The 14,918-nt window shown below is 36.4% G+C and overlaps 1 protein-coding gene across 1 annotated transcript in view; it reads right to left on the minus strand.

Moving 5' to 3' along the window:
* Positions 1-607: 607 nt before the first annotated feature.
* Positions 608-14,918, minus strand: part of LOC128530789 (basement membrane-specific heparan sulfate proteoglycan core protein-like) — a 39,450-nt gene continuing 25,139 nt past the window's right edge. The window contains exons 7-23 of the mRNA XM_053504920.1: positions 11,939-12,211; positions 11,145-11,414; positions 10,715-10,978; positions 9,755-10,021; positions 8,923-9,198; positions 8,500-8,817; positions 7,763-8,029; positions 7,140-7,385; positions 6,477-6,584; positions 5,800-5,862; positions 5,665-5,706; positions 5,499-5,567; positions 5,360-5,419; positions 3,019-3,096; positions 2,837-2,896; positions 2,487-2,555; positions 608-1,423 (exon numbers count right to left, since the gene is read on the minus strand). Of these exons, the coding sequence (XP_053360895.1) occupies positions 1,416-1,423; positions 2,487-2,555; positions 2,837-2,896; positions 3,019-3,096; positions 5,360-5,419; positions 5,499-5,567; positions 5,665-5,706; positions 5,800-5,862; positions 6,477-6,584; positions 7,140-7,385; positions 7,763-8,029; positions 8,500-8,817; positions 8,923-9,198; positions 9,755-10,021; positions 10,715-10,978; positions 11,145-11,414; positions 11,939-12,211 (2,738 nt within the window). The 3' untranslated portion in view covers positions 608-1,415. The remainder of the gene's footprint in view (positions 1,424-2,486; positions 2,556-2,836; positions 2,897-3,018; positions 3,097-5,359; positions 5,420-5,498; positions 5,568-5,664; positions 5,707-5,799; positions 5,863-6,476; positions 6,585-7,139; positions 7,386-7,762; positions 8,030-8,499; positions 8,818-8,922; positions 9,199-9,754; positions 10,022-10,714; positions 10,979-11,144; positions 11,415-11,938; positions 12,212-14,918) is intronic.

The raw sequence follows: 14,918 nt of genomic DNA on the forward strand, positions 1-14,918 counted from the left end.
AAAAAAAAACTACATACAGTGGAACCTTACATTGCGAGGGTTCCACAGGACGAGCAAAATTTTTAAATAAATTTTGACTTGAAAAACAAGTAAGTCTTGTTTTTTCGAATAGCAGATATCATATATCACGCACGTGCTTCTTGTTTTGACGCTGAGCGTCATGTGATCTCAACTAAGCCAATGTTTCTTCTCTCTTGTGCGATGCGGAATTGTGGGTAATTGTCTTCCCTGCTGTGTCTTAGTGCACATCTCTTACTGGTATAATCAACATCCGTGCATGCGTGTACTGGTAACCATAACACTGTGACCATGTGTGTGTGCATGAAGCCTCTTTTATTTTGTGTTTTGTATGTGTGTGTGTGTACAGCGCGCGTATACTGTTTATCATAACACACGTGTGTGCGCGCATGTAAAGCCAAAGAAAGTCTCATTAGAGAGGTTAATGATCCATTTTCTCTCTCTTTCTGTATCAGCCTGCACCAATTCAGTGAGTGTGGGTGCGTCATTGGACAACGTGTGTGTATGCGTGTGTGTGTGTGTGAGTGTGTGTGTGAGAAAATCAAATAAGAGAGGAAGGGTTACTGTGTAAGACGATAAACACTTATTTGTCGCAACGCATTTTTACTTTTTTTAAAGGTAAAGTGCAGGTTAAATTGTTTAATTTTTATTTTATATTTTTTATTAATTATTTTTATGTATTTTATAAATCATAAATTATGGTTATGTATGGTTACCTGGCATTAAAACACATGCCAAAAAAAATGCAATAATAAACATAAGAATTGCATAGTTACACAAGTATATGATAGTATATTATAATTATGTACAAAATACATGTTCTATAAATTATACATGATCATTGTACATTTAAACTTTTTTTTTTTATATAAAATAGTCACATATAACAACATTTGTACTAAAAACACAGGGTGCCTAAGACTGCATTGCCTACTGAATACTGAAGAGGCACTTAAAAATAAAAATGAATAAATAAAACAGTTCATGAGTTAGCTCATAATTACAAAACTCGATCACTGACTGTTTCATTTTGCTGATTTATTCATTCAAACTGATATTTTTTTTCAGAATTTACTAAAAGGTAAACAGCATAAGTAACCTAAAGTACGTAAATAAACATGAAGTGAATAACATTTAAAATCCTAACTTAAGCAATTATGTTTAACTTTAATAATACTGTAAATTAGTTTAGAAAAAATTCATCATGCAGTGTGTAAGAATAAATACTGTACATTTAGCTCCTGCTTATCTTAACAACCTAATCAGGAGTTTCTATCATGCTTGTATTTGAGGACTGGAATAATAATATTAATTTTTTACAAAAACTGCAGTGCACCACTATTTCCCCTTCACAGTGTTTGTTTCCACCATTCCTGGATAGATACTTTGAACTTTCTTTATGAACCTAAAAAGAAAAGAAAACACATTTTATAAAATTAATCCACTAACAATAATACATCATGAATTTTGACCTAAAGGACTGAAAATGTTCTGCCTCGACATGCGAAACATTTTCAGCATATGAGTGACCAAATCGAGCCAAACCGAATGCTGGGGTTTTTAATACTTTTTTTGGCGTGCTCTACAAGGAAAGAGTAGTGACAGTAGTGACAAGAGTAGTGAAGACAGTAGTTTGTTACTTTTGAAAGTGTGGTGTTTAATGTACTATAAAGTACAGAATGATGCTATTAAGTTTAGAGCGCATTTATACATGCGATGCAAGCAGAAAGTAAATATTTAAGACGAATCATAAATTAAGGCTAAATGAGGTTTAATGTCTATTTATTCAATCTTTACTTTATTTTAGTTTTACTTCATTTTAGTGACATTTTTAAAAAATTTTTTGCAAAAAATAGGATTTTATTTGTTGGGAATATTGATAATATTTTTGGGTGACTGGAACGGATTAACTGCATTTACATTATTTCCTATTGGAAAAAACTTTTCACAATACAAAATTTCACCTTAAGAACTTGCCACCTGAACAGATTAAACTTGTATGCAGAGGTACCACTGTAATTTAGTATAGTTGTGTGCAAACCAAAATAAACGTATTATAATAGTTTTTTAAATCCAAGCTGTCTTTGTATTAATATGTAACAGAGAGGTCACCATGTGTAGATTGTTTAATCTGGAGACCTTAAGTCAGAGGAAAATCTTACCTAATTATATTATATATTTGGTGTATTTTAAACCTATTTGTTGTATGGTGTTCTAAGTGAGTAACTAGTATAATTTGTCTAATTGTATGGATTTGTTTTGGTTGGCTTTTATTAACATTATTAATAGTTAGTGACTGTGTTTGAACAAGTGGCATGCTTATTTAATTAAATTACTTTCTAATGTTTACAGTGCATCATATCCACAAACATTATAACTGCAAACAAGTTAATAATAAATCTGTACATGCATAGGCCTCATTTCATTAGGATGGATATGACCAGCTAGTTTTACAGAATTGGTCCTACCTGCATTATCCCTTTTGCGTTTTCTATTAACCTGGGCATAAGTTTCATCAGCAGTTTCTCCAAAATCTTCTGAAGAATAAAATAGAGACATGAAGCAGTTTCAGAACAAAAATGAAAAGCATTGCAACTAAACTATAGAAAGGGATGGTATGTTTACATATTTGTGGTATTGTAAACTTACATTTATAAACTTGCATTTGTAAATTTCTATAAAAGCATCTGCTAAATTACTGAATGTAGAGTAGATGTTGCACTTAATTTTCTTCAACCAAATTCAATTTTTGCTTAAGAAATACTGTGGTCTAAGGAGATTGTATGTGTATATTGTATAATCTTTAAACTTATCTTACCTTGATCTGTGTTCTGGTTCAGTTCTGAGTAAACAGTGTCTTCTTCCTCACTGTGCTTTTCTAGTAGGCAACATTCACAGATTTAAAACTTACTATATTAAAACTTACCCCTTTAACTTCATGTTGTGTCTAAAGAATGTGTGTAAGATTAATAACTATCAAATAATCTAATCTAGTCTTACCTTGTTTTATCTTCTGCTTTGTTTGGTTTGTCAGGTCAATTTCAACATAAGTCACATCACTCGGTTCGGTGACAGCATCTATAAAGGAGATTAGACACAGATTTGTTTTCATGCGTCCATAACAGCCACTTTGCAGGACATCTTCCAAAGCCAAATGCTTTTTTATTTTTATTTTTTTTACAATTCTTAAGCAATGTCACTGGCCTGTTTTTCCTTCTACATAGTAAACATAACATGAACACAATTTCCCATAAATGTTATTTTCCTAGAACATATGTTATCAGTGGAACGATGGCGAAATAAACACTTTTATCCCGATTGTTGTCATACAGGTTATTAATTAATTATTCTATAACCAGTAAAAATTAAAAGTTAGATTTTTATAAAATAAACAAAACAAGTGATCCAATTCTACTAGCAGTAATAGAGGCCCATGCTATGCTACTACCTCTACCACGTTTCACTAACTCAATCACTCTTTTTTTTAACTCATATTTATTGTATTTGTCTATATTAACTTTTGGAGGCTTTTTAATGAACATTTAGGCAAATAATGGTCATAAATGTCTATTCATTTTATTAAATCTTGTAATAATCATATACAAAAAACATTTGCTAATTCAAAATTAAGTAATTGTTTTCTGTTCTGTTTCTGTTCTTAAAGTTTAAATGATGCAAAAATCTGTCACACATAAACTACATTGTGGGTCCTCTATCCATGTATTTCTGGATTGTGCATGTGACTCAAGAGATTTATAATTTCATAAATGCTTGGCTGAATAAGCACTAACACTGGAGGTAGAGGTTGGGATCACCTATCACTCTTTGTTAAAAATCTTGTAAGCATCTTCTGAAAATCCCTGGGTTTCTTTGACAATTTTCTGTGACAATTACAGTAAATCCTGTTTCCTTTTCTTATGTTTTTTTTTTTTTTGCACTTGTTTGCACTAATGTTTGTCTCACACAAATTTCCCATGACTTTATTTTCTAACATAGCTACTAAATTAGCCAAAACATACCATTATACTACACATTGCCAAGCCCTATTTAATATGCATGAATGATACATTTTCATTTTACTATTAAACCATTAATATTAATTAAGATCATTAACATGACGAATTCCTGGCCATGTAAAACTATAAACAAAATATAAAGTGCATCATCCTAAAAAACAAAACCACTCAGTACACCAATGAACATTATGTTCTACACTATATTTAACGTTGGGATTCATGTTTTTCATTTTAATCATGAATTAAACTGCATCATTTTGTCCCAAGTCATCTAATGAAAGAAAAATAGTCTGTTTACATAATAAAGAGCTGTAGATAGTAAACACTTTGTTCCTAAAACTGTCATGATACGTAGGTGGTGGTGGTGGTGGTGTCACTGTGGGCCTGAGTGGGCAAGCATAGACGCAGAGGGTAAGAACGCAAAGGGTTCAAACAATAATAAAGAAAACAAACCAACAAAGAACTTTAAACAAAGAACTCAGGTATAGAGCTTAACATAGGTTCTTTAGCTTAACTTAGGTATAGAGCTTAACACAGGCTGCAGAGCTTAACCTGAACAAAGACGAGACAAACTAGGACGGCAGAGACTAATGACTGAGCGTGTTAGTAACTAAACGGATTAGTATCTAAACAGGTTATTGTCAAAATGAATAATCACCAAAACGGGTAAGTAACTATTCTGGTTAGAATCTAAATTAGTTGGTGGCTGAACTTGCAAGGGGATCTACACACAAGAGGCTAATCCGCACTAGAGGCTAAACATGCTAGAGGTTAAAACCACTAGCGGCCAATCCTACTGGAGGCTACACCTACACGTGGCTAAACAGACACATGGCTAAACAGATACATGGCTAAACATACCAGAGGTAACATGGGTAAGAGGCACACAGACCTTGGAAACACACAGAACAGTACTTAAACAGAACACAAGACGAACTCACTATTACATATAACTTCACAAAAACCAGCTCCATAAATCAAAATACAAACGAACATAAACCTACCAAAACTAGAGCCAACTTAAATAGACATTACACAACAAAAACCGCAAACCAATACAGAATAAAACAAAATAATTGTCCACTTGACATTATTAATGCTCGACCCAGTTTCGCAGAACAAATAACTATTTATTAAGGATTTAATGAGCCACCTCGGTTCAGGTGAGCGCTTCTTATCACCGGACCTAGGTGCATTCTGGGAAACTAAGTCTACAAACAAAAAACTACACAAAACAATCTGACGCACAGTGCAGATTGTAAGGGGTGAAACCTTACAAAAAAGTTTCATGTTCATTTAAAATACTGTGCAGTCAGCCATCTTACCTTTATCATGAGATCTAATATTTTTCATCTCAATTTGAGAATACATCTCATTACCTTCGCCTGTGGGGGAATTAAATAATATAAAAATCAATTTTAAATAATGCAAAGGTGGGGGAAATAGTTCATGCAGTTTTCTTACCTTTGTGATACTTTTTCCACATTACAACCTGTGAGTACATTGTATTGCTGGAGCCAGCTGCAGAATCAACTAAGGAAGAATAAAGTAATGCCACCAGAGAGCTATTTGTAATATTATGGTGCTGAATCTATTTATATTTTGGCCACAGAAATCAAATAAACTATACCTGTGGATCTTAAAGCAGCATTTTCATAGATAGGGTCACCACCTTAAAAGAGACAATGAAAGACTTCAAAACATAAAGACAATTAAACAAAAGAGAAAAAAAAAGCTGATGTATTTATTGGTATTTCAGACTGACCTGCAGCCTGAAAGTTGGCCCGATTTACTGCAGAAGGAGTCTGATATTCCACAACTTCTAATACTAAAGCAGTGATACAAGTTAAACATTGCCTACACACCCACTACCACTCAAAAGTTTGGGATCACTTGAAAATTTCTTTGTTTTTGTTTAGTGATTTTTTTTTCTACATTCTACAACAATACTGGGGATTTCAAAATTATGAAATAACACATATAGAATTAGGTGATTATGTAACAACAACAGTCAATTGTTATTTTAAGACATGAAGGTCAGCCTTTCTGGAATAGTTATTGTAAGAGCTGTATTGTCAAGTTTTCATGAAGACCTTCCCAGCAAAGCCAGACCAAAACTTATCTTTCGCTGCTGAGGAGAAGTAATTTAGAATTACCAGCCTCAGAAATCACCAATTAACAGCACCTCAGAATAAAGCTGTTGAAGGCTTTACAAAATCATGAGTAGCAGATACATCTCAGCATTAACTGTTCAATGGAGATTATTGCATATTTTGGATGCCTTCAGCATTGCTTTATAATGTAGAATGAAATAAAAAATCACAAACAATCATGGAGTTAGCATGTGATCCCAAACTTTTTGTACTTTATTTACTGTACATTTACAATAAAATAAAAAATAAAAAATCTGCCAAAGCAAATATACTATGGCATTTATCAAACCTTTTTGTTTCTTGTAGTGCAGCAAAAGAATGAGTAAGACGATTAAGATGGTAAACATGAAGACCAAACTCAGTCCTACAACTACACCAGAAGATCCAGAAGGTGAAACTAGGCAACAAAAAAAAAAGAACCCAAATATCAATTAAAACACTGCATGCTGAACTAATATGATTATATTATGGTATCACTAATATGATGTTAGTATTAAAAAGTTTCTAGAGTAGTTTTGTGTCTCCTACAGATTGCATGCACAGTCACAGGAGCAAAGAGTGCCAAAACAGATCGCTCAGTGTACATCGGGAGCTGTGCAACTGTTGCTATTCTGACCATGTGCCCCGACTGAGGACAGTGGCCCATCTGAGCACAGATCTCTTCTTTACGGCTGTATCTACTGCCGACCACCTTCTTCTACTGCCTTGAGCACCTGAACGGCATGTGTGTGACTGTGTTTACCCTATAATTTCCTGCATGTTAATAAAAGTGCATCCAGTGTTTTCACTGCACATGTGCCTCCCTGTGTCCATGATTTCTCAGCGAACTACAAGGCTTTACAGTGTACCACCCGGAGACAAAGCAACTGAGACAAATCATTGTCTTTTTTGACATTTGCCGCAAGGGCCAGACTATCATTAGTGACTGTTACCAGCAGGTTCTAAGACTCACCTCTGACTGAAACCCAGCTTTTCGGTGACTCTCCTCTCTCTGGGTGTGTACAGTGGTAGAAACCTTCATCTGACTTTGAGACACTCCTGATGGTCATCTTTCCTGTAGTCTGCTTCTGAAACAGTGAATTATTTTTATAGAAATCAACACGAGAGTCTGAAATCTTTGAGCGATATAAACATTGTAGAGTTAGAAGATTTCCCTCAGTTACAGGACGGACAGGACTCTCCAGGATCACATCACCATCTAAAGGAAAGTCAAAGACAACAATGAAAACAAATTTTCAAAATACAGCAGTAATTTTACATTATTACTACAATATTCAAATTTTTACCAGGCCTGAAAAAAACAAACAAACAGTGGATTTGTTTGTGAGACTGGTCTATTTTATTTGGTGTTAAATTTACAGAAAGCGCCTCTTTTTCTAGGCTTCTATTTTGTTGGTGACACCAGTCGTTCAGATTTCAGTCAAAACTCACATCAAATTCATGAATGAATTGAAAAATTATAAACTAGATATGATACACCAATAACAAGGTTTTGAAACAAATATTTCAGGCATTCACACCTAAATGCATTCCTTCTGTCAGTTACCGCTTATGAGAACTGGTAAAGAGACTCACCATGTATTGTGATGTTGAGAGAATTACTGCGTCCTCCAGATTCAGACTGACACCAGTAAACTCCAGTGTGTGATGTAGAGAGGGAGCTGATGTAACATGTAGATCCTGAAACTAATGGACAATTGTACAGTGTCTCACTGTGTGTGTGTCCTCTCACTGTCCATCCTGTAGAGTCTCTCTGGTCCTCACAGCTCAGTGAGAGAGAGTCTGTAGTAAAGTGTTGAGTTCTGCTGGGACTGATGATCAGAGACACTGGAGGAGACTCAACTGAAACACAAATCATTTACACTCACTCACTCATCGTCTATACCGCTTTACCTTAAATTCAGGGTTGCAGGGACACCCTGGACTGGGTGCCAATCCATCGCAGGGCACTCACACACACACACACACACACACTCATTCACACACTATGGGCAATTTGGAAACACCAATCAGTCTAACCTAGAGTACATGTCTTTGGACTATGGGAGGAAACCCACCAAGCACAGGGAGAACATGCAACTCCATGCATACAGAGACGGCATCAAGCTTGGCCGGGAATCGAACCCGGACCCTGGGGGTGCAAGGCGACAGTGCTAACTACTACACCACTGTGCCGCCTCAAATGATTTACAGATGAGTAACAATAAAAAGCTGACAGTTTAAAGAGCTGAAAGTTTTATAATTAAACTATGCTACCAATTGATCTTTCTGTTCATCCACACAGTATTGTTGTTGTTGATGTATTTCCTCACCAGTGACACACAGAGGCTGTGGTTCACTGTAGTGTGTGTGAAAGGCTGGTTCTCCTCTCTCTGCTCTGCACATATAAACTCCTGTGTGATTCAGAGTAACAGGACTGAGAGTGTAGGAGCCTCCAGATCCTCTGCTGCTGTCTGAGAGGAGCGCTGTCCTGTACCTGAGGGAACCCTGACTGTCTCTGTAGGGAACATCTGTGTACCAGCTGAATGTCCAGCCTGTAGAGGAGTGTTTAACCTCACAGCTTAGAGTCACTGAGTCTCCTTCAGTCAGCCAGCTCAGTGGAGACACACTCACTACTGTCTCTGCTGGGTCTGATGGACAATACAGGAAAAAAGAAAACAATATATATATCCATACATATTTGCGAAATTTTGTTACGTATAATTGTGTCAAAATAAAAGAAAACACACACAGACCTGATACAGTGAGTGTAAGAGCATCACTGATCTCTGAGCTCTGAGAGTCACTGCTTCTCTTCCCTCTGCAGGTGTATTTACCCCCGTTATCAATTGTAACTGGGCTGAGGTTGAACTCCTGTGTTATTTGGTCTGAGTCGAGTAAGTAATCATTTTTATACCAGCTGTACGTCCACTCAGTGTCTCCTCCTCCCTGTATTTCACATTTGAGAGTCACTCTCTCTCCTCTGAACACATGATTATCAGGTCTTATGCTCACCACAGCTTTAGGACTCTCTGTGGGAAAGGTACACTGCTGTTATCCGCATATTATATTTTTAAACTCGTATTAAAATTCCAAGTTACTTTGACAGATGGGATTGGGGTTTAAGATAACATCATTCAAAATGTATTGCACCCAAATCATTTGTATACGAACAACTTAGATACTTTTAAACATAGTTACATAAAATTTGTGCTGTTGTAGTAGTTTATACAAGACAATGTAATTATTTTATTTAAATGTAAAATAAATACATAAATAAATAATTAAATAAATACATGAATAAATAAATTTGGATAATGTGTAGTAAATGTGTTAATTAATAATAATGACTACCATATACACTGTTGCTCATTGATAATCATATGCAAGTGTGACCTATTATCAGGCCATATAGAGTATTTGTACATACAGTATTTTAATTTGAATATATTGAGAAGTATAATTGTATGTTTTAAACAATGTGTTCTTTATAGTAAAGTTTATGTGGGATGTATACTTGTGTTTAAGTGTTAGAAGGTTGTAAACTGAGGCAGATTTCTTTCACTTGACAGATAATCTCCTACTCACCAGTAACATTTACCCAGATTGCATTGCTGTAGTGTGTGTAGTAGACTGGGTTTCCTCTTCCAGCTCTACACCTGTACTGACCTCCATCAGAGACACTAACTGATTTAATGGTGTAGGAGTTTGTTTCAGTCTCATTATTTTGTGTGTCTTTTATCCAGTAAAACTTCCATCCAGCAGACGGCAGCTCCAGTGTACAGGTCAGAGTCACTGAGTTTCCCGTCAGTGCAGCTCTTTTAAGGGGTGATGTAAGTGCAGGTTTAAGAGTTTCTACTAGAAATGAAACACAGTTCAGTATGTGGTGTATTAGCACTAATCACTTATACAGAGTAAAACATTGTATTGATGTCTCTGTGATGTCTGTGGTTTCCTCTTTCTTACGTTTTCAGTGTAACATAGTTGTTCACAATTCAAATATTTACAATTATTTACTAAAGAAGAGGAGAAGAAGAGATCAAAGACACATTTTATAATTACTTATAAATGGTGCTTATACACACCATTTTTAGTTTATTATAAGTATAAATAAGACTATTTAAATAAATCTCTTTAAGTAGCACTCCGATGTACACATCCTTCGGTCTTGCTGTATAACGATGATGCATTCTTTTGTTTTATATATAATTCACGTATAGTGGATATTATTATTTAAATGATTACAAAAGGGAGTCAATAAAACTGTAACAATAAACTGTTCAAGTATTTTTAGATTTAAAGGTGACAAAGCAAATTCTCACTGTTATTTCTACTTACCTACTTAAAATACTCACATATGCATGCATGCAAAAAAAAAAAAAAACACATTTAAACATTAAAAACACAAGCTTTATTATAATCATTTTGGGGCTTTCGTTCTCGGAGCCAGCGATTATAAAAGCTGGAGTGTTAAATATAGTGAATTTTATACAAACTACACATCTACACATTTATCTACAGAATAGAGAACGAGAGATAAACACTCACCTGATACAGTCAGTGTAACAGCAGCACTGGTCTGTGTGTATTTTGGGTCTGATGATTGTGTTCCATTACATGTATAATCACCTTCATTAGACTCTTTAACATCATTGATTGTGTATGTTTTCTCTCCTGCAGCATCACTGAGTTCTTTATTATCTCTATACCAGTGGTACTGCCAGGATCCTCCAATCACGCATGTGAGAGTGACGTTTTCCCCAATTAACACACTCTCAGCTGGATGGACTTTCACTACAGGCTGCGGTCTCGCTATACAAAAATCATAAAAAACTTCAATATATTGTAAACATGCCCTCTAAATGATTTAAATGTAGTATATAGTTACACAATTCCATTAAGTGTTAAAATAATTATAATGTTTTTTTTTACAGACTATGCTTAAAGGTGTTTAGAAAAACTAGAAATCATGACGTACCTCCCACTGTGATCGTGGCTGGATCACTGCGCTCTGACTCGTAGTCTCCCCTGTGTGCTTTACAGTAGTATGTTGTTCGTTCTTCATTACAGAATGTCACATTAAGTGTGTTACTGCCTATATCTACAGGTTTCTGGTATTTTGATTGCTGATAATCTTTGTACCAGAGAAAAGTCCATCCAGGACCCTCCAGATCACAGCTTAGAGTAACTCTGTCTCCAGTGTAGATGGAGCTCTGAGGATTCACTCTCACAGTCGGTTTGGGTTTCTCTGTTGATGTGTAATTATGAACAGATCAGAGCTGTTTTGCATTTACAGCAAAATCAGTAAATTAATATTTGTGCCTAATTAAGCATTTCTGTACAACGTTTATTGTATGGGTTACGGTGATTTAACTTATTTTACATTTTAAAATTGCATACACAAGTGTCATGGTCACCAAATATTTTTTTCCAAACATATAAGAACATGGCAGTATCTACTTGACTTTTAGGTATAAACGAATGTGTTAATTATAAATGTCAATTATTTTCCAACATTTAAATTAATAACTGAGAAGAATGTGTCACACCAATCAGAAAAGTTAATACATTTTAATGATTCAGTGCATTTTAAATGGTTTGGTTACTTTAAAGATGAGCAAAGAAAGGTAAGTAGAAAAAAAAGAAGCTGTAGAAATCAATATATTAAGATTTGGTTTGTCATACAATAAAATCTAGAACAAAATCTGAAACTAGTGATCAATTTTACATACAGTATATAGTATAAGTAATAAGATAAACTTACACACTGACCTGATACAGAGAGTGTAACAGCATCACTGATCTGTGAGAGCTGAGAGTCTCTTCTCCTCCCTCTGCAGGTGTATTTACCCCCGTCATAATAACCTTTAACTGAGTTGATGTTGAACTCCTGTGCTGTGCGGTGTGACTGTGTGTAAGTATTCTTATACCAGCTGTATGTCCACTCAGTGTCTCCTCCTGTCTGTATGTCACACCTGAAAGTCACTTTCTCTCCTCTGAACACCTGTGTATCAGGCTTTATAATCACCACAGGTTTAGGACTCTCTGTAAGATAAAAAAAAAAGAATTATACATAATCGATGTAAACATTCAGAGTGTATGACAAAGAAAAGGAAAAAGACAGTGTGCAGCAAGCAAAGACAAAGGAAAAGACCCAGGCTGCATCTTGATTACAAGCTGGCGTGGTGGAGAGTGAGAGAGAGCAGCACGCCACCTGTCAAGCATGTGGTCTTGGTTTAAATTAAAAAGTGTTAAGGCACACAAATACATATAAAACCACGATAAAGGCATAGGCCCTGAGAGGGTATAAAGGTTTATTTTTGGTTTCTAGAGCCCCGTCTGGTCTCACATAGATGGCAGAGCTCTGTTTATTTAAAGTTTTCTTTCAGTTCCCCCTTTGGAAGCCCTTTGTTTTACATCTTTACATCATGTTGCTAGCAGCAGCTTGAAGAATTTGCTCCGTTCATATACAAATATATTTCCTAACTTAACTACACAAAACTCGGCAATTTTTCACTCAGACAATATGGCATCATCCCTGAGAGGTAAGGGGTCGCAAAAACAGGACCAAGTTAAAGACAGAGGGGACAATTTGAAACAGTTGACTCTAACATAAACAAGCCTCGTGTTCATCTGCGGTTGTGGTTGCTAGCCAGCACGACTCTGGGTCAAGAATACTGGAGGAACTCGAGAAAATGAGGAAAGACAATCAAGAGGGACAAACGCAAACTCAGCTCTCCTTAACGAGACTAGAAACGGCCTTTAAGGGATTAAAAGATGAAGTCATAAATTTGAAAAAGAGAACTACGGAGGCGGAGGACCGCATTAGCGCTAACAAAGACACTGTGAAGCGCCATGACCAGGCCATCCGACATCTGCTGCAGCGCGACATGCATCTGACCATGCGCTGCGAGGATATGGAGAACAGACTACGGAGAAACAACCTGAGAATTTACCATGTGCCAGAGGAAAGTGAGGGAAAAGACATAAAACTTTTTGTACAAGAGCTGCTTAAATCTGCCCTTCAACTTCCCCCAGAGACGAATATTAGCATCGAGAGAGCTCACAGAGCACTTACCGCCAGGTCTAAAAACCCAGATGCTGCTCCGCGATCCTTGATTGTAAAGTTTCTGGACTACTCCGTCAAAGAGTCTATTCTAAGAAGAGCATGGGAGCAAAAAAAAGTAATGTACAAAGAAGGACAGATATACTTGGACCACGACTTTTCTCATGAATTGCAGAGGAAAAGGTCGTTTGTGCGTGACGCAGTTAAGCAGTTGAGGGCGAGGAACATCAGAGCCAGGTGTATTTTCCCTGCGCAGCTTAGAGTGGCCCTAGAAGAAGGGGAGAAAACCTTTCCGACGTTGTCTGATGCTCAACCTGTACTTGAAAAGATGGGGGTGAAGGTGCGCGTAGATGAGAGGTAGCGGCTGGAAGCAGAGCTGTCCCGACGCGGATGGAGCACTGCGGGAACGAGAGCATGGAGCGGACCTCAAACACGTTCATATGCAGGCATTGAATCCTACTTCACCACAAAGGAGTGAGCTGTTTTTCTTTTTTTTTTTCTTCTTCATATTTTCGCCGAGTTCATCTGATGTTTGAGACTGTTACCAGTTAGGAGGATTATAATAAACTGTTTTAATACCGGACGGACAGGAGGAAAAGCGAGTGGAGTTTCATCCTTCCACAGCTTGGCGTGCAACGGACTGATCTGAGAGCCGGACGCAGCGACGCAAAACGTGTAGATTTGTTTTCCACGGAGGATCAGTCACCACCCTCTGCCCAGGAAACACCGAGGACTGGATTTTTCAGGTTTGATGATTGACATAGCCAGTCTGGTATGTGGAAGTCTATATTGTTCTGTTCATTTTTGTTGTTTTATGTTGTTAATGTTCTTCATGTCCTGAGATCGAAAATGGGCCAATTTCTTAAAAATCACTAAGTTAAAAATTTAACTCTGCTATAGCTATGCGTCAGGAGACACATCTTTCAGAAAAGGAGCATTCCAAACTGAGGAGGGAATGGGTTGACCAGCAATATAGCTCCTCATACCAAAATGGGAGAAAGAGGGGTGTCGCGATTCTTTTCAATAAATCTATTTATTTTTCTCATGAGAAAAATTACTGTTATAAAGAGAGGAGGTATGTGATGGTAATCGGAAGTATAGGGGGTATTAAAATAACTTTGCTTAATTTATATGCTCCAATCGAGGACAACCCAATTTTTTTCAAGAAGATGACATCATTGATAGCAGATAAAGCAAAAGGGATTATTTTGATTGGAGGGGACTTTAATTGTGTTTTGAGAGCAGCTGTTGATAGGCTCCCGGCGGGTTCAGGTTCTAAATCCCAAAAGTCCCTGGCCCTTTTAATACTGATAAGGGACTAGGCTTGGTAGATGTTTGGCGCAGTTTACATCGCAAGGAGAGAGATTTTACCTTTTTCTCACAAGTTTATTGTACCCATTTAAGGTTGGATATGTTCTTGTTGTCAGGAGCAGACTCCTTTAGAGCCACTGAATGTAATATAGAAGCAATCACCATCTCAGACCATGCTCCAGTATGTTTTAAATTAAAGATGAGTCCAAACAACAATTTTAAATATTGGAGAGCCAATGTATCTATATTAAATAAAAAAATAGTTAAACAAGAGTTACAAAAAAGCATTATTGACTATTTTGAATTTAATGATAAGGATGGGGTGTCTCCAGCAGTGTTATGGGAGGGAGCGAAATGTGTCCTAAGGGGCAATAT

This window comes from Clarias gariepinus, chromosome 1 (genome assembly GCF_024256425.1).
Source record: "Clarias gariepinus isolate MV-2021 ecotype Netherlands chromosome 1, CGAR_prim_01v2, whole genome shotgun sequence".
NCBI lineage: Eukaryota > Metazoa > Chordata > Actinopteri > Siluriformes > Clariidae > Clarias > Clarias gariepinus.